The sequence below is a fragment of the Pongo pygmaeus genome, chromosome 3, assembly GCF_028885625.2.
Source record: "Pongo pygmaeus isolate AG05252 chromosome 3, NHGRI_mPonPyg2-v2.0_pri, whole genome shotgun sequence".
NCBI classification, from domain to species: Eukaryota; Metazoa; Chordata; class Mammalia; order Primates; family Hominidae; genus Pongo; species Pongo pygmaeus.
In genome coordinates this window covers 133413614-133434284 of record NC_072376.2, presented here as the reverse complement: position 1 = coordinate 133434284, position 20671 = coordinate 133413614, and the positions used below count along the sequence as shown (strand labels likewise).

General features: G+C 39.4%; 1 protein-coding gene across 3 annotated transcripts in view; it reads left to right on the top strand.

Annotated features, from left to right (window-relative positions):
* PRDM5 (PR/SET domain 5) overlaps positions 1-20671 on the top strand; it is a 231243-nt gene that overhangs the window by 64567 nt on the left and 146005 nt on the right. For all 3 annotated transcript variants that reach the window (XM_054485889.2, XM_054485888.2, XM_063664063.1), the window contains exon 3: positions 6547-6669. In XM_054485889.2, coding sequence (XP_054341864.1) covers positions 6547-6669 — 123 coding nt within the window. The remainder of the gene's footprint in view (positions 1-6546; positions 6670-20671) is intronic.

Here is a 20671-nt window from a genome sequence, read left to right as displayed (position 1 = left end):
GTGTGGCAACCAAAAATTGCTTTTGTGATTTTTAAGCTGCTTCAATAGAAAGAGTGCCGAGGTCAGAGGTCATAATCGTCCTTTCCAGGCTGGACTCTGTCCCGTGTTAGGAGGGTTTTGACAAGTTTGTGTGCACCCATGAGGATAACCCGGACAGTGATGGAACTGAAAATCATGTCCGATAAGGAAGAAGTTATTTGTTTTGTGGAAGAGAAACATAGAGAGGGAGGGATTCTTGCCTTCAGAAATTTGAAGGGCTACAGATGGAAGAGAAATTAAAACTCCTTGAGAGGGCAGAGCTGCAGTTACTGGCAGTGGGTCACAGAGCAAGGTGTTTCAGTTTGGCATAAGAAAGTGTGTCAGTACAGCTAAAATGACATCTGGGTTGCTACTACCTTATAATATTCAATTAGAGGCTGTTTGAATATGTATTTGAATTTGAATAGTAGTGTTAAGATATCCTTAACACTATCTTTGTTCCTTGAAAGCACTATGTTTGTTCCTTGAAAAAGCTGACATGGCTGGGTGTGGTCACTCATGCCTGTAATCCCAGCACTTTGGGAGGTCAAGGCAGAAGGATTGTTTGAGCCCAAGAATTCGAGACCAGCCTGGGCAATATAGGGAAACCCTGTCTTTATACAAAATAAAATAAAATATTAGCCAGGCAAGGTGACATGCACCTGTAGTCCCAGTCCCAGCTATTTGGGAGGCTAACATGGGAGAATCATTTTTTGAGCCCAGGAAGTTGAGGCTGCAGTGAACCATGATAGTGCCGTGCCACTGCCCTCTAGCCTGGGCAACAGAGACGCTGTTTCTAAAAAAAAAAAAAAGTTGACATGGTATATATGTTCCCAGCTGTGCCATTGAAAGCAGAATGTTTATATTTAAGGTGTCTGTAGCCATTGTGGGCCCAGTTTCCTCACTTTACTAATACCTTATGATTGCAAAATACCCACTGGTATAAAGAACTGTCACGCATTTTATTTCATTTGATGCTCTCACAGGTTCTGTGAAGTCGCAGGGTAAAAACTGTTATCCCCATTTTAGAGGTCAAGTGATCACGGCTTAGTTCAGTGAGAGGAAATGACTCATCCAAAGTGATGTAGTCAGAGCCTTGGATGACATCTAGGTTTTTGATTCCTGGTTTAGCATCTTTACCCTCCAAAATGATTTTCTTCCACTTGAAATTTAAATATTTGTCACAAAAAGTGACTTTATTTTTCTCATCAGTACTTTTATATTAACTTTGTGTGTATTATATGATGGATGTTATTTAGTAAAGAAACAGGGATCTGTAAATGCCTGTATTTCCTCTCCATCTGCTTTCCCAGGGCAGAGGAATCCATGGGTTAGGATTACCAGATAGCAGTTAGCAGGTGGGAGGCAGAGGGACGGAAGGTAGAAGGGAGTTGTAAGTAGATAAGCTACAATGATGTGTGTGTGTGTGTGCGTGTGTGTGTGCTCGCGCGTGTTCATAAGCACACACAAGCAAATAGTAATTTTAGAGAGAATCCTTTGAACAATCAGTGGGGGAATAAAACCCATGCCCTTTTCTTGGAAACTATAAATCACTACAGTTTCCTAGCTATGATCGTTGCTGATTTCTGAAAGTGTGTCTCCCTTTGGTTTAAATCTGACAACAATGTGCCGTCAGAATTGATTACTTGAGCACACTTGCTTTTTTGTGCTCCTAAAGATATCCTGAAGTCTGGATAATTAAACACTGAAGGCAAGGCATATGGCCTTACTTTAGTTAAAAACAATTGCAGAAAGAATGCCTGTAATTTAAATACAAAAATGTGGTGGCATTTTATACTCTGAAGACATCCATACTCTAAATGTTAGTGCTTAAAACTACTTTCTTTGAAGAGCCTTGTTGAAAGACAGAAAGGGAAATATGTTTTATTTAATAAATAATACTGTAACATAACATTGTAATTTTTCATTAAGGATATTATTTCTATCTTTTTTGGAACTGACTGTATTTGCTGCCATTAAATTTTACCATACATTAAATCAAATTTTATCTATCTGTTACATTTTGCCACTTCTGGGGGGCAAATCTGGCTGACTGGCTTTGCTCTTGGAGGCTTGATGGAATGTACATAGTTAGTGAAAAATTCCTCAGGCATTTGAAATGACTGAAGGAAAAAAATAGAGTAAGCAACACTGTAGACTCTTCTTTGAAAATTAACCATCCCCATAATAATTGAGCTTCTCTGTCTATAGTTGACCCAATTTAACAAATAAAATATTTAAGTTTAGGGAAAGAAGATTTGTATCTCTCTCCCTGCTCCCTATTTCCACTTTCTTCTTTCATTTACACGTTAGGGTTTTCTCTAATCGAGCTGAGATTTTTTGTGGTTTCCTCTGTCTTTTTCTGGGTGGGAACACAAAATCAACTATGACATATTCGATGTTATGAACTTTTAGTCTGAAAAAAGATACAGATACACAGTAGCAATGACCAGCACATTATTTCTCTCAGATACTTGAAAAGTGATGTCAGTAGCATTCAACAGAGGCTAGACCCTGCCAAGTTCCCATAAGGGAATAATTTCATTAAATGTGAAGTGGCAAAGTCATAGAGACATGAACAATTATATTGAAGCATAAAAGTTTTCATTTTCACTAGAAGGTATCTTTCCCTTTCCTACTTTATTTTATTTTACTTTGAGAGGTGGAGTCTTGCTCTGTCTCCCAGGCTGGAGTGCAGTGGCGCGATCTCGGTTCACAGCAACTTCTGCCTCCTGGGTTCAAGTGATTCTCCTGCCTCAGCTTCCCAAGTAGCTGGGACTATAGGCGTGTGCCACCACACCAGCTAATTTTTGTATTTTTTAATAGAGATGGGGTTTTACTATATATTGGCCAGGGTGGTCTCAAACTCCTAACCTCAGGTGATCTGCCTGCCTTGGCCTCCCGAAGTGCTGGGATTACAGTTGTGAGCCACCTGCCTGGCATGTTTCCTACTTTAGCTAACCTTTTTGTGTAACTACTGTAGGAAGCCTGTGCAAATCAAACAGGTTTTCGAACTGAGGTGGTTTTTACTACATGATGAGACTGTTGACTTCATCATTGGCCGCAGGTATGCAGAAGATGATCCTAAGTCAGATAGTAACCAAATACACTTCATTTCCAAGAAAATTCAAATAAAAGAAGATGGTATTTGGAAGACTAAGTTTTGACAGTAACATAATACACTTTGGCAGCAAAGATTAGTGAGATGCTGAAACATGGTACTAGGAGGAATTTTCAGTCTTTTTTATTCCTTAGATTTAAAAAATGTTCAATTTATTACCTCAGGGTTCAGTATCAAATTAAAATAGATAAATGGAGACTTTAATAATTAGCCAGCTGTCTGGAGTTGTTTTGATTTGGTGTCTCTGGGAAGAGGAAAGATGGACTAGATTACTTTTGGATGTCTCTTTCAGATGATATGTCAGCAAGGCGGACACTGTGGTTAGGGTAGTGAGATAAAAGGCGTGTGCACAGGTAATCTACCAGCTTTGGTGGAGTGTTGAAGACTAGACTGGTGCAATGAGGAAATGGCCAGCCACTTGAAAGCTGGAGAAGACAGATAGGCCCCAGAGAGCAAAGACTCTCTAAGAACTTAAAAGTTGTTTGGGTAAGCATATTTGGAATAAAATGGGCAGTGATTCTGTTAATGAACAAAGAAAGTTATTTCAAATATGAATATGTTGGTAATGTAGTATATTGCTGGTTGTGATAGTGTTGTTCTGAGAATAAAGGTAAATCAGCACATAAATTTGTGTGTATTAAAAGTGATACATTTCAGAATAATTTTAGTATAAAATCAAATTATGTATTTCCCTTAAGATGGAATATTGTGTGAGAAAGTGATAGGCAGGAAGTGCATATATCTAATGGACTGAAAAGGAAATTAAGTTGCTAATACTGAATAATTGAACATAGTTGGGGCCAAAGGGCCTGGGAAAAAGCTGAAATACACAAAGAACAAACAATGCCCCTGGTAAAAACTCAAATATTCTTACTATAATAAGTCACAGAGAAATATTTCTTCTGTTTCGTATCTTTGAAGAAAGAATTCCAAATGTTAAACACATCTGATATATAGTGCTTACTACTGAGTGACAAATGTATGATTAAGAAGGGCCATAAACTAATTTCTCTAAGTAGTGCTGTCCTCTCAAACTGAGATATGCCCTGGGCAAACCCATTTGTGTTTCACTACATAAAGTTAGTCAGCTTGTGTGGATTTCAGTAACAGTTATAGATTTTCAATTTCAATTCTACTGAGAAAATTTTTCATTCAAGTATCAGGTGGCATTGCCACCTGCTGTGCTTAATTTAGCTTTTTGTCAATATAAACAGTTTTGGTGCTATTGCTGTGAGGGTACCTGAAAGGAAGGACTTTATATCCAAATATTTAAAATTATTTGTTTACTTTGCCAAAAAAATGTGAACTGACATGCCCATTGAGGCAGAGGTATAGAGTGTACATTCTCTTTACCATATCAGTGTTGCTGGACATTTTTGGAATTTCCTAGTGGGCAGTGAGTGTCCTGAGTCGAAGTGTAAGTAACAATTACACTTGTTAAGCAGAACAATTTTCAGGCACCTCCCAAAGCAGATCTTTTCAGTGAGAGTTTGTTATTTAGTGAGAAGTGTTACAAATTCCCATACCTTCACATATAAGCATCTTAAGTATGTAAATATGAGGTATTTATAGTCCTAAATTGCTCTTTTAGAAATTACAATATGAAAAATTAAATTCGTGCTTCCCAGTGATGGTCTGGCATTAATTATTGAGGATCCCTGGGCACTTAAGAAAACAGGAATTGTTTGAGAAACATGGCAGTATGTCAGATAATAGGAACAGGCAAACTGTATTCTTTCCTGGGTATTATATATTAGAATCTTTAAATATGAGTTTTTGCAGTACATGTAACAGATGTGTCTTTAAAATGTTTTTTGGGTAAAAATAACTGTACCTGCCCAAAGTAACTGTCTAGATGGCTTCCTGGTCTGTTAGTCCCCACATGATCTGCTGTCTGCCAATCTGTTAGATCTCAATGCCCACCACTTTCTCGGTTGCTCCTTCTGTTCCAGCCTTATAACCTTCTTACTGTTCTTTGAATGCACCTAATTCATTTCCAAACCCAAGGCCTTTCTCCTTGCCTTTCACTTGCTGTACCCTCTGCTTGGGAACAGTCTTCCCCTAGCCCTCTACTGGCCTGTTCCTTCCCTTTAGAACTCCCCTAGCCCTCTACTGGCCTGTTCCCTCCCTTTAGAACTCTTAAGGTCCTCTCATCAAAGGGCTTTTCCTGATGGCCTCATCGAATAGAGCCCTTCTCTTAGTACTCTATTTTCTCCTGCTCTGTTTTAGTTGTCATTGTAGTGCTCATCTTTACAAGAAATTATATTCTACATTTGTTTACTTTTAAGTGCCATGTGGTCTGGGGCTTTGTCTTGTTCACTGAAAGATTCTTGATGCCTTTAGCCATTAAGGACCCAATAATTGTTTGTTGAATGAACAAATGATTGTTCAGATGTATCATGAAAATACATACCTTATTGGACTGATTGTCTTTTATTTTATAAAATAAAATTTTGGAAATATAGTATTCTTATCAAGTCTGCCAAGGTGAATTTGTAACCTATATGTTTGTGTTACTTGGTGTTGGAGATATGGAGTGCTAATCACTCACTCCTCTCCCTTTTTTCCTGGATTCTAATGGAATAGAAACATGAAGTGAGAGTTGAATGGTGATTGGTATATAAGTTTTATAAACTGGGCAAGTCCCTAACAACTGATAATGCAGGGGTTTTGGAGAAGCTAGATTTCAAGTAACTTGGATTCAAGAATGTCCAATGGGCTACCTGCTTTTGGAGTTACTCCCCTCCTCTATCCCGTTGAATGTAGAGTAGGCCTGAGCAGTGAGATTGTGTGGTCTGAGACAAAAAGCAGAGAGCCCACCGTCCTCAGCAATCCATGAGTGGGCCATGAAGGGATAAAATGGGACTGTTTCATTCATTCACTAGTAAAGAGCATAACATTTTGTCTCATTGGATGTCAGATTCCCACTGGCTAGATGAGCAGGTTCTCCTTTTATGGAGATGATTCAGTAAGCAGGTCCAGAGAGGAACTGAAACGATTGCTCCAGTTCTACCCCTCTCAATTGGGAAATAAGCAGTATGACCCTTCTCTTTGGAGAAAAGGGGAAGGTTGCAATAATGATTATTCTCTGAACAATTGTGATTGCAATACATATATTGGAATATACCTACAAACCGAAATAATTTTGACCAGAAAACAGCTATCAACACAGGATGTTTCTGAGAGTTCACTGCAATTGTGAGTCATCTAGACATGTGCCAAATGAAATAGTAGGCTCTATTTATACATGTGTTTAAGAGAAGAATGCATGTTATTCCAACTTCTATTTATCACCTATCAATAAAAAAGGTATATACTTATGAAAAAACGTCATGTTCTAACCTTGGTGTGTTTAAAGGCTAATATTCTGACTTCCATTGTAAACTCAGGAGCCTTTAATGTTTCAGGTTCGTGGGAGTAAGGGAGAAGTTTTGTACATTTTGGATGCTACCAACCCACGGCACTCCAACTGGCTTCGCTTCGTTCATGAGGCACCATCTCAGGAGCAGAAGAACTTGGCTGCCATTCAAGTGAGCTTATTTGCTTCTCATTTGTACTGTGCACTGTGTGGGGGATGAATTAATGTAACTGTACTCCCTGTTTTAAATTTATTTCCCAATGATCTGCTTCAAATAACAGTAACTAACTCATAAAAGCAGAGAAATCTCATGTAGTCAGCATATGGAGGAAAGGGCAAGCCTAGCTGTAAACTAACACCAGGGCACTTACTTTATGAGAATTCCTGAGGGAATGAATTACACAGTCTGATATTGTCCTTGGCAGATCTCGCTTTCAGGTACTTTTATTTCATTCAGTGAATATTTATTGATATTTTTATTTGTTTGATAGTTTATTTTGTTCATAGTACTATACCCTCTGTTAGTGTTTGGGAAAGCCTTTTTGGAGAAGGTTTACTTGGGGATATTCCCTGTGACTAGGCTTTGAGCTTGTCGGAGGTGGTGTGTTAGTCAGGGTTTCCCAGAGAGACAGGTGCAGTGGCTCACATCTGTGATCTCATTATTTTGAGAGGCTAAGGTGGTAGGATCACTTGAGCCCGGGAGGTCAAGGCTGCAGTGAGCCATGAAGATGCTGTTCCACTCCAACCTGGACAACAGAGCAAGACTGTGGCTCCAAAAAAAAAAAAAAAAGGAAGGATATATCCTTATATATCCTTTTTTCATATAAAAAAATATAAAAATATATATATGGTTGTGTGTATATATGTATTTGTATATGTGTATATGTATTGTGTATATATGTATATGTTTATATATGTATGTATATATATATGTATATATAAAATAGGGGATTACCTCACAGTGAGTATAGGAGCTGGTAAGTTTAAAATCTACATTGCTGATGTTCCAGTTTAAGTCTAATGGCCAGAAGCTGCTATAGAACCAGGAAGAGCTGATATCCCACTTGGAAACCCATCAGGCAAGAAGAGCTAGTGTTCCAGGTTGCAGGCTGTTAGGAGAATTCTCTCTTGCTCTGGGGTAGGTCAGCCTTTTGTTCGATTCAGGACTCAGCATGATTGGATGAGGCCCACCCACATTATGGAGGGCAATATACTTTATTCAAGTCTCCTGATTTAAATGTTAATCTTTTCCAAAAACACCCTTACAGAAACACCCAGAATAATGTTTGACCAACTATCTGGGACCCTGTAGCCTAGTCAAGTTACCATATAAAATTAACCACCACTGGTGGGAACCATGTTTTATTGAATTCCATTTCCCTGTATCTGCTGGACAAAACATTAGGTTTTGATACAAACTATGAGTTGAACTTAGGTGATCCCTCAGTGGAAAATAAGGCAAGAAGAGAAAATGATATAGTTTTTAGAGGAGCCCTATAGTTAAAACACATTGATCAGATGACCAAAAGAATAAGGAACATTAAATTCTGGCAGATAATTGACTGATTACATGTGAAAGTTCATCTTCCTGGATCCTAAACTTCAGAAGAGGAAGTAAAGCTATGGTTGGCAAAAGTAAGAGGGGAAGGGAAAAGAATAAGACATGAACAGTATTTGAGAATCTACCATGTACACTGTTCAAGAAGCTTCATATACATGTGGTCATTTATTCATAGAAATTCTGATAGACAATTTGTTGACATTACACTGATTTCATTCAGTTCTCAATATAAAATCAACAGTAGCAAGAAGGAAAAGGCACAGAATTAAGTTTTAAAGTAACTAGCAAACAGTCATCTCGACTATTTAATTTCCTAATGTCATCTAACCAATTTTTTTTCAGTACAAATAAGTATTAGATAATCAATGTGATTACTGCCTCTTTTTTGCATGGATACATGAGAGATGACTCTTACTAAACAGCTGAGGTGACATGGAAAATAGGATCTCTGGCAGCCGGAGATATTCAAGCCACTTTTCCGATTATTCATGATGGTCATTGATCCAACCACAAGTTTAAACTGATCTTTTTTTTTCTTTTTTATCATGTAGACATTATTTTTTTCCAAGTATTTATATATTTTTTCATGGCTTTCTGAGGCAAACTCATCTCATGAGAACATCATTTATGTCAATATTTTAATTTACAGACTCTGTTTCTTTGTAAATGTTACTATTATTAAAATTGCCTATAGAGCCATGAATTTACCTTAAGCCAACCCGTCGTTTTGGTAGGTTCTCCATCATTGTGATTGTGGAGAATATTATTTATGCTAGATGGTTTTTCTTTTTAGGTGTAAATAATGATTTTAAGCCTTCTCCAAATTCCTTCAGTTTGAGAAATGTCTTCTTATTGCCTATTATTTCTGTAGAATCAGTAGGTCTCTTTCTTTGCCTAAACTTACAAAGTGTTATGTGAGTTTCATCTTATATTCCCTTAGGTAATACTTGTTTAGGAGTTCCCCTTAACTCTTACTTGTAATGATCTCTTTAGTTAATGGAAAACAATGTCAATAAGTGTTTATACCTTGATCTTTCACCATTTACTCTGCTACTCTACTATGCCCTGTGTGTTATCATATTGTAGGCACTTCGCTCATTTTCAGTAATCACATTGTCTAAGACTTACAGTTTTCATATTCATTTAGTACATTCCATGCAGTACTTTTCTTCTTCTATATCAACTGTGTTTTTTCCTTGAAAGAAAATATAAATCACAAAAGATGACAGGTACTCCAAGAAATTATTAATGACTTAACAAGAGGAGTGAAGGGGGGATTAGAACAGGACTCATGTAACTGGTGGGTTCTCTGAAATTTTGCTCCTGAATTAGAATCTAAGTATGTTCAGAAGCCACTCTGAGAGGCTTTTGGTGCAGAGCAATGACAGTGGCTTTCATTTCTTTTAACACTGTTTTGCACTTTCTTAATGGGGATGCAGTGCACTGCTACCATGTTTTTTGTCATAGATTACAATAGGGATCTTTGTTAGCTCCCTTGAGGTAACATCTTTCTTATTTTGAACAGTAGCTGGAGTAGAGGATTGCTGAGGGTTCAAAATCACATCTGAGCTAAAGACAGAGAGCAAAATAGTTGGGTCACATGGCTGAAAGGGATGTCAGCCTTCTAATTGGTTGGAATGGTCTCCTAAAGATTGCATTCCCGAAACATTGAGTTGGTAAGATCACGATGTTTCCTGCATAACATTATGAATCACTTGCATTCCAAATTGCATCTGAAGTTTGGGGTATTCAGGAAATTTTTTATTTGAGCTGTATATCCCAGGAGTGGAGTAAATGAGAAACATTTGTGACTATGTGGCTTGCTCGGTGGAAAACATCAATACTTGGTCCAACTTTTTTGGACAAGGGATTATGAAGTTGAGGTCTGTTTTGGCAGAGAATTGAAACTCCTTCTTGGAGACTTGATTATATTTCTAGTTTTGCAGTTTATTTGATTTTGGAAAATTTGCTTTGGAAATGATGACTTAAGTATCTGAATTATCAAAGAGGGATCTAATAAGCAAACAGTTCTTCCCACATGCAAACTTTTCAGAATAATCATTTAACTGTATGTTCAGACTTCTGAAAAGTTTCCAACTATGGCTAGAAAATTCTAAATGTGAAAGTTGTGGCTTAAAATGAACTAAAATGTCCTTAAGCTCCATAAGAAATGGATGATTCTTATTAAATGCTAATTTTGTTGCACTAAAGGAAATAAATGTATATGTAGCTTAAAAATATTTTTGACCTAGTTTGTGTTTTCAGGCTCTTAAAAATTTCCATTCTTTTGATAGAAAATGAATATTTTATGCCACTTACGGTTGAAACTATTAATTATTTGAACATTTCAGAGATGGAGTGCTACATCTCATATTCTTAAACCCATATTTTCAGGCATGTCTTTCCTGTGACTATTTGCCATACTTATCAATTTACATAAAAAGGTAAAAACATTTGGGTAAAAACATTTGGGTCCTGGTGCACTTCATGAGGGGTGTCAGGATGTGAGAATGGTCTAAATGAGGTGAGAAGGCACTGGGTATTGAGCCAAGATATTCTCACAGCTCTGCCCCAATTCTGCTGTCAGTTTAGAATGCTCATTACCAGCAGTTATTTTGTCACAGATTGTTGAACCTCCTTTCTCTGCCTTGCCTGAGGATGGATAGTCATAGGCAATTTATCCTGGGGTCTTCTCTGGCGACACGTGAAATTTAAATATGACAGAGCTGGAAAATCACATGTGGATCTCTAAAGAGAGAAGCAACTTTGTTTTCCAAGCGCAGATAAGACATTCTCCATTGTCACTAAGCTACCAAGATCCATAGGAGTAACAAATAATGCTGATACAGAATTCAAATAGCAGCAGTACCAACTAAGCAACCAACAAAAATAAATACCAAAAGGATTTATTACTTATGTGCAAAATTAGGGCTTTTCCAGTTCTCTATCTTTCCTATTTCTGTTTTTTCTTACCAGATTTATACAAATGGCATTTTTAGAATTTTTTAAGAATCTGTCACAAAATGGTAAAGTACAGCTATCTGGTGATTTTCTTCAATCATAACATAAAAATAACAGTTAAATAACTTACAGATCTATCTTTTAATAGGTTATCTTCCAGTAAGGTCCACATTTGTATTTTATTAGGGTAACATTTTAAACTAAAGTAAAAATGCAATTGGTCCCATGAGGTTTTAAATACCTGCTCTACTTTCATTAATTTTGTAGCTTATTGACAGGGCAAATATGTATTTATAGGAATATTCTTAAGTTATTTATAGTGGTAAAATTGAAATCTGTGTTAATCCTTAAAATGATGATGATGGCAGCTAACACTTACTGAATGCTTACTGCATGCCAGTAAGCAGTTATTCACTTATTAATGTATTTATTAACTATTTACTGTGACTGTATGAGAAAGATATTATTATATAATTTTCATCTTCCTTTGTCAGATAAGGATACTGACTCTCAAGAGCATCTAAGTAACTTGCTTGAGACCACACAGCAAGTGAGTGACTGGGTTTGATTTGAATCCAGATTATATGTCTTCATTGTCCACTCTTTTAACCCCTGTGTTGTAATACCTTAAAGTTGAGATTACTTTTTGAAAATGTAAATTCAGATCTTAAAAATCTTTCATGTTTCTGAACTTGGTATTAGATATTTTTGAAACTGCTGACAATTTTCAAACGAGGTTAATTTTAAAATATATATTTTAAGTTGTTTATATTATGTATCCCTTGATTTTTGTATGTTCCCAAACTGTCCTTAATTCATTATAAAGCATTGCACCTGCTTCTTCTTCATATACAGGTCATGCCTAGGCAACATCTATTCTTGTCTCTTTTTCCTTTTGTCTCCTCTTGCCTCAGTTTAGCTGCTAGCTAATGTGCTAAAAATGTGATAAAGTTAACATTTAGATCTCTTGAAATTATTATAATAATACACTGTAGTAAAATTTCAGAATCAGAGCCTGTCAGGTTGGGTGTAGAGGAAAGTTTTAATTAGGTGGGACTTTCTGTGCCTCTTGTCCTAAGAACCATAGAGGAAGTTACCTTTTCTACTTCTATTGAAGACCAATCCTGCTTCCCAGTATCCATGTCTCACCCAGTGGTAAAACAGAATCTTTTATAACCTAATCTTTGACTAATATGAAGGTTCTGTCAGTCACTTTTATTAGAGTATGACTTTTGAGTTATTTGCAGAATGACTTTCATCTAGCCTGTCTTATCTGTTTGTATTTATGATTGTAGTAGTTATCCATTGTTATGTAACAAATTTATCCCAAATTTTAACAGCTTAAAATAACAAATATGCAGTATGATTTTATACAATTTGTAAGGGTCAGGAATTTAGGAGCAACTTAGCTGAGTGGTTCTGGGGTTCTGGTTCAAGGACTTTCATGAGGTTGCTGTCAAGTGGTCAGCCAGGGAAAAGTTGATTGAAGTCTCTGAAGACTTGATTAGGCTGGAGATTCTGTGTCCAAGGTCTCTCACATGGCAGGAGGCTTCAGTTCTTCACCACTGAACTGGGGCTCTCTCTGGGGTTGCTCAGGACTTGACAGCCTGCTTCTCCCAGAGAGGGTGATGAGAAAGAGTGAGAGTAAAAGTGAGTGAGAGGGAGACAGAGAAAGAGAGAAAAAGGGGGAGCTGCAACCTTTTATAACCTAATCTTGGAAATAACGTTCCATAGCATCACTTCTGTTGAATACTGTTAGTCACACAGGCCAACCTTGGCACAGTGTAGGAAAGGACTACACGATGGTCTGGATACCAGGAGTCGAGACATCCTAGGATTTGAGACATCCATCTTCAAGCTACAACAGTGATCAGTGGGGAGAATATGCTTTATGTAAGGATGGAATAAGGTTAGAGTAAATGGAAAAGGCAAACACTTGATATACAATCAGAAGGGATGCAGAACCCAACCCAGTTTGGATAATATTAAGAAAGGCAGTTTCAAGCAATAGAAAGAGCATGAGCTTTGTTGTCTAAAGGACTTGAAGTAGATCCCTGGCTCTGACTTTTGCTGGCTGAGCAAATTACTTAACTCATTCATTCAACCCATAGCTATGGAGCATCTGCTACATGCCAGGCCCAATGCTGAGCACTGGAGATACTACGACTAAAAAGATGATCTAGCTCTTGCCTTCATAGCAATAAAAATAACCTTTAAAACTGCTCTTCTTCGTGAGTTGATTGTAATAATGCTTACTTCATTGGATTTTTGTGAGGACTAAATTAAATGAGATAATATATACAAAACACTTAGCCTCTACACACCTGGAGATGCTCTGGGTTTCATTGCAGTCCACTCCAAGAAAGTGAGTATCTTAGTAAAACACCATACCATCTTTGGTTTCACAGTGCATGTAAACATTATATTTATACTATACTGTTGTCTATTAAGTGTGCAGTAGCATTATGTCTAAAAAATACACATACCTTTAAAGAATACTTTATTGCTAAAATGTGTTAATGATTATCTGAGCCTTCAATGAGTTAGAATCTTTTTGCTGGTGAAGTGTCTCACCCTGATGTTGATGGCTGCTCATTGATCAGGGTGGTGGTTGCTGAAGGCTAGGGTGGCTGTGGTAATTTCTTAAATAAGACAACAATGAAGTTTGCTGCATCGATTGACTCTTCCTTTCACAAAAGGTTTCTGTGTAGCATACTTTGCTTTTTGATAGCATTTTATTCACAGTAGAACTTTAAAAATTGGAGTCAGTCTTCTCAAACCCTGCTGTTGCTTTATCAGATAAGTTTATGTCATATTTGAAATTCTTTGCTGTCATTTCAACAATGTTCACAGCATCTTCACCAGGAGTAGATTCCATCTAAGGAAACTACTTTCTTTGTTCATCTGTAAGGAGCAACTCCTCATCTATACAAGTTTTATCATGAGATTATAGCAATTCAGTCACATCTTTAGGACTCACTTCTAAGTCTAGTTAGTTCTCTTGGTATTTCCGTCACATCTGCAGTTACTTCTCCTGAAGTTTTGAACACCTCAAAGTCATCTATGAGGGTTGGAATTGACTTCTAAACTTCTGTTCATGTTGATATTTTGCTCTTATCTCATGAATCACACATGTACTTAATGGCATTTAGAATGTCGATCCTTTCCGGAAGGTTTTCAATTTACTTTGCTCAGATCTACCAGAGGAATCACTGTGACAGCAATAGCCTTATGAAGTGTGTTTCAGAAAGAATATTTGAAAGTCGAAACTTATCCTTGATCCATGGGCTGCAGAATGGATGTTGTGTTAGCAGAAATTAAAACATTCATCTTCTTGAACACGCCATCAGAGCTCTTGGGTGACCAGGTGCCTTGTCAATGGCAGTATTATTTTGAAAGGAATTTCTCAAATGAGCAGTAGTTTTCAGCAGTGGGCTTAAAATATTCGGTAGACTATGCAGTAAACAGGTGACAGTGCCATCATCCAGGCTTGGTTTTTCCATTGATAAAACATAGGCAGAGTAGATTTAGCACAATTCTTAAGGGCCCTAGGATTTTCTGAATGGTAAATGAGCATTGGCTTCAACATAAAGTCACCCGCAGCATTAGACTCTAACAAGATAGTCAGCCTGTCCTTTGAAGCTTTGAAGCCAGGTGTCACTTCTCTCTTGCCATGAAAATTCTAGATGGTATCTTCTTCCAATAGAACTATTTCATGTACATTGAAAATCTGTTGTTTAGTGTAGCCAGTTTTGTTAATTATTAATATCTTAGATAGATCTTCTGGATAACTTGCTGCAGCTTCTCCATCAGCTCTTGCTGCTTCACCTTGCACTTTTGTGTTATAGAGATGGCTTCTTTCCTTAGACCTCATAATTCTGCTAGCATCCAATCTTTCTTCTGCAGCTTCTTTGTCTCTCTCAGCCTTCACAGAATTGAACAGAATTAGGGCACTGCTCTGGTTTGGGCTTTGGCCTAAGAGAGTGTTGTGGCTGGTTTGATCTTCTATCCAGACCACTCAGACTTTCTCCATATCAGCAGTAAGATTGTTTCACTTTCCTTATCATTTGTGTGTTCACTGGAGTAGCACTTTTAATTTCTTTCAAGAACTATTCCTCTGCATTTATAACTTGGCTGTTTGGCCCAAGTGGCCTAGCTTTCAGCCTGTCTCAGCTTTTGACATGCCTTCCTCATAAGCTTAGTCATTTCTAGCTTTTGATTTAAAGTGAGAGACGTGTGACTGTTTCTTTCAATTGAATACTTACAGGCCATTGTAGGGTTATTAATTGACCTAATTTCAATATTGTTGTGTCTCAGGGAATAGGGAGGCCTGAGGAGAGAGAGAGAGATGGGGGAAGGGCTACTGGTAGAGCAGTCAGAACACACACACTATCAGTTAAGCTTGCCACTATATAGGTATGGTTTATGGTGGCCCCCTAAACAATTACAATAGTAACACCAAAGACCCTTGATCATAGGTTATCCTAACAGACACAATAATAATAAAAAGGTTAGAAATATTGCGAAAAGTAACAGAGGCATGAAGTAAGCACATGGTGTTGGAGAAATGGCTCTAAGAAACTAGCTCGACGTAGGGTTGCCACAATCCTTCAATTTGTAAAATATGCAATGTCTATGAAGCACAATAAAGCAAAGTGCAATAAAACAAAGTATGCCTGTAAGTGCTGATATAGTAAGCTTAAATTTTCATTATCACCACCCCTTGCCAGGTTTGTAGTTTTTGTCTTTATAATATTGTCTGTATATGAAACAAAGTAAAATCTGTTTTATTTCTTATAAAGCTTTCCCAGAGTATCTAATATAATTCTGTGCATGTAGAAGACTTCTCAGTAATTATCCACTACTCAAGAGACAACCTGCTGTGTGGAGTGACTGAATCCTAGTGAGCCTGCCCCACAGTGGCTGCAGTGGCCTATGCACCCTGCTACTGAGCTCCTCTGTGGTTAGGTGCACGAAGCATCCTCTTAGGCCACTTGAGTAGTATTTACCGTGGATGACATTGTGCTTGCTGTGCTCTGTGGCCATTCTCCTCTTTGGAAAGATAAGGACTTTATAGACACAAGAAATACCCTGTGGGGAAGAAGTCTTACTGTACTGTGTGCTGAAATCTTTATTAAATGTAGTGGCTTGGTGACCCTAGGGATAGGATTAAAATCATTATGCTTATATGTTTGTGCCAAACCACTTTTCAGCTTTTTTAAAGAAGAAAGTTTTGTGCAGGCTGATTCTTTCTTTCTTTTCTTTTCTTCTTCTTTTTTTTTTTAAGGCAGGATCTCATTCTGTTGACCAGTGTCTAGTGGCCTGATCATGGCTCATTGCAGCCTCCATCTCCTGGGTTCAAGGGATCTTCCCAAGTAGCTGGGACCACAGGCATGTGCCAGCATGCCCATCTACTTTTTTAAATTTATTGTAGAGATGGGGTCTTGCATTGTTGCCCAGGCTGGCCTTGAACTCTTGTGTTTAAGCGATCCTCCTGCCTTGGCCTCGCAAAGTGCTGGAATTACAGGCGTTAGCCACCATGCCTGGCCTATAGAGCACCTTTTATGTGCTCATTTATGGTGGTCTTGTGCAGGACATTGGCATTAAATTAAATTAATTAATTAATTTATCTTGAGACAGAGTCTGTCTCTGTTGCCCAGGCTGGAGTGATGCAGTGGCACAATCTCGGCTCACTGCGACCTCTGCCCCCTGGGTTCAAGCTATTCTCCTGCCTCAGCCTCCCGAGTAGCTGGGATTACAGGTGCACACCATCACGCCTGGCTAATTTTTGTATTTTTAGTAGAGACAGGATTTCACCAGCTACGTTGGCCAGGCTGGTCTCAAACTCCTGATCTCAAGTGATCCGCCTGCCTCAGCTTCCTAAAGTGCTGGGATTATAGGTGTGAGCCACCATGCCCAGCTGACTGATTGTTTCGTATAGAAATCCTCTGAATTCTGCCTGCTCTCAGATGTTTTTGCAGATTGGGTAATGCTGGATATTAGAAAGTTGTGTCCCTAGAAATTACAGCCTTATGGGGCTCATATTCTTTCCATATTTAGTGACCTAACAAAGCCTACCTCTGTAACATTAACCAAAAGAAGGCTAGAGGGCTGAAGAATGTTTGTTCCCTCATTGATTTGGGGCTTTTGGTTGTAATAGGATTGGTGATAGTGAAAGTGTGAAGCAGAATTGAAAACAGAAATTCTGTGAAGTTGTCCTGGGGGGAAAGTGGCAAATCTTACATTTCATATTTAGATTATAGTGTTTAATTTAAAAATTTTAAAATTTATAACATTTTAAAAATAGTTAATTTGAAATATTCCCATGACTCCTAGAATTGAAATCCAAAATACTTAATATCATGATGACACTTAGATAAACTATTTATTTACATTGTCATCTCTAGAGGCTGAATTTCTCAAGAACGGCGTTTGTGTCAGTTATGTTTGTTTGCCAGTGTTCATTTTGTCTAGTGGGGGCTCCGTAAGTGCTTGTTGAACTGGCCTCCTTTGGCAGCTCTTCTGCCTCTTTCCTGATGTGGTACACCTAGTTGAATGTACCTTGTCACTTGGGAAAAGGCTTACATCTGTTTCCTTTAAAATAACAGAAAGCAAATGCTTCCACTTGAACTCTGGCCTGCAGTATATGTGCATGTGAGTATTTGGTCTGGCAAAGTGTCACATTTTTACTCTGTGAGTGCTGAGTATGTACTTGTATGTGCGTACACATTTCAGTCTACTGCTAAGTAGTTTTATCTTAGCCAGACTGCTGTGCAGCCAACAACACCTCATCGTTAATGTCAAAAGTCTTTTTACAGATATAACCACAGACAAGCAGAGCCTTTAATTCAGATACTCTGTTGATTAACAACCAGAGAGTTCAGTCTGGACTCATTCAGAAAACTAGGATATAGAATAATGAAATAGCTAAGGCTACTGAGAAAAGAAGTATTTACTATGAAGTGGTAGTGTGCTTTCAAATCATACCTAACAAATGTAGTAATGAAAGATTAGTATTTGAGAAGTGATCAATATTGCACTAAATATTCTGGAACTGGGCTATATCATTACAAGATTTAGGAGGTACGGTAGAAATTAAAAAGAAGAATCTTAAGAATGTTTTAGTCACTAGAAAATATAATGAAACATTTGTTATATACGGAGCCAAGCAAACAACATGAAAGCTCACTTACCAGAGGAGGAAATTAAACTAACAACCGTGTATGTGTGAGTGTGTGGGGGTGTGTGTGGTGTGTATTTTTGAAGTGTTAAAACTAAAATCTAGACACCCAGAATAAGCACATGTACTACTTGTTGCCAGGCAAGATTTTTGGTGTATGAACATAAAGAAGGAAATGACTTTGTTTTTGTGTTTCAAAATTGGAAATATGTTTTATGGTAAGTTTTAAATTATTTTTTAATGGTTGGCATTAAAGAAGTCAATAAACAAATTACAAAGTGAAGTAAATGTAATGGATACAACACAAAACAGTAGAATTAGCCACATATAGGTCTTTATCAATGGAAGTTGAGTAGTCTAGGGAAATTTCTATTCAAAGAAACCTGTACTATATCCAGTGCCTGAATAGACTGTCATAAAAGGTTCAGCCACTGTTGAGCAATACGAAGTAAAATGTGAAGTTCTGCATTCTATCACTGAATTCACTACTCAAAAGAAGGTATAAAAATTATCTTGTACTTTATGTACTGTACTCATTGTAATTTGTATAACAAAGTTATACTGTATTAAGCCAAGTATATTTCACTCTGATAATTTTGACAAGTCTACTATGTCACATAATCTAGGAAAATGTTACCTTAGACCCTAATCTAATCATCCTTGATTGAGTCTTAGTCACCATAGAAATCTCACATGATTTAAAAAACACAAGGATAGGTAGAGATTTGTTAAAGGATACAAAATTACAGCAAGATAGGAAGAATAAGTTCTAGACTTTTTCACCGGGGTCCCCAGCCCCTGTGCCGTAGACCCATACCTGGCTGCACAGCTGGAGGTGAGCCACGGGTGAGCGAGGATTACTGCCTGAGCTCTGCCTCCTGTCCGAGCAGCAATGGCATTAGTTTCTTATAGTGATGGCAGTGGAGGGCTGTCTCGAGTGGCTGCTGCCATCATGCCAGCCACTGCAGGGAGGGTATGGGGAGGAGGCAGACAGCCCCCCTGCAGCCTGCCGCCCTAGGGGCCACCATGATGTGTCCGGGTTGGGTTGCCTGTCAGGCCCATCGTAGGCAGAGTTGTGACCTGTGATGGACAGAGGGGCCCCATATTGCGGTCCTGGGTCGGGCAGAGAGGGGCCCTGAGATGAAGCTGGGCCTGGAGTGGTGCTGTGCTTGCCCATGGGGTGAAGGGGCTGGGCCTGGGTCACGGAGCTGGGGCCACACTTTTTGGGCCTGAGGTGGGAATTGGGAGCAGTGATTGCTTTGAGGACCCGGCCACCCATGCAGTCACTGTACCACCCTGCCGAGGGTGCTGGGCTCCTATGCCTTGGGAGGAGGCTTTGTGTGGGGCTGCCCAGGGCCATGTCCATGGGGTCCACCATGCATTGGGGTGACTGCCAAGCCTGACATTCCCAGCGGCTGGGCCTGGGGCCCATGATCCACTCCCAGAGGAGCTCCTCCCCAGGCAGGGCCCTGAGCCAAATGACGGGGAGCCCCGGGCTGTCCCTGAGCACAGGGACAATGGGGAGAGCTTGTGGCAATGTCACTCTTACCCCAAATGCTGGCTCTGGCCCGACGAGAACCTGGAGCCCTGCCCCAGGGTATGAAGGGGCACAGCCGGGACTGCATGCTCCATGGAGCCAGTGGGAGCCAGGAGCAGGTAGCAGCCGCACCCTCCCAGATGCGGCTTCAGCTACCCAAGTTGGTGCTGTGGGCCCAGGCCTCCATGTGTTGCTTGCAGGCTCTGAAGTGCCCGCTCCCACTCCCTGGCTTCTCCCAACTGTCAGTGCCTACTCTGATCTCAGAGCAATGTGGGGCTGAGCCCGGTTGCTGTCACAGCCCAGCTGGGGGTGCATACACTTGGGGCAGTGCTGACACACCAGCTGCCTGCTGCCTTGGCTCCCCCGCCAAGACTTGGGCACCAATGAGTGTTGGGGGGGTTGGAAACTGATGCGGAGCTGAGGGCAGCTCAGTGTGGCCTGCAGGTGCCCCTTGGCACAGGCATCTGGGCTCCATGGAGGGTGGCAGGAGGCAGATAGGCTCCTGGGTGAAAGGGGGCAGGTCCCTGGTGAGGCCCCACCTTCAGACTAGGGAGTGCCTGAAGGCTGGAGGCCAGGCTGACAGTCCGGTCGACCAGAATGGGAACTTGTGGTGCCTTTTCTGGGCCTGCCCATGACTGCCTGTGGACCAATGAATGCACACTTCCTCCCCTCCGAGGCCTGTAAAAGCCTCAGGCTCAGCCAGAGCAGAGCAGATGATGGAATGACAGCTGCAGAGAGGAGCTACCCTCTCTGCTGAGAACCGAATGCTTGTTGTAATGACTTGCCTAGAGAGAGGAGTTACCTTCTCTGCTAGCAGCCCGAATGCTCGTTGGTATAACCTGCCTGTGGAAAGAAAACCTGCAGGTTTCCTCTGAGCTGTTCTGTTGCTCAATGAAGTTCCTCTTCATCTTGCTCACCTTCTACTTGTTTGTATA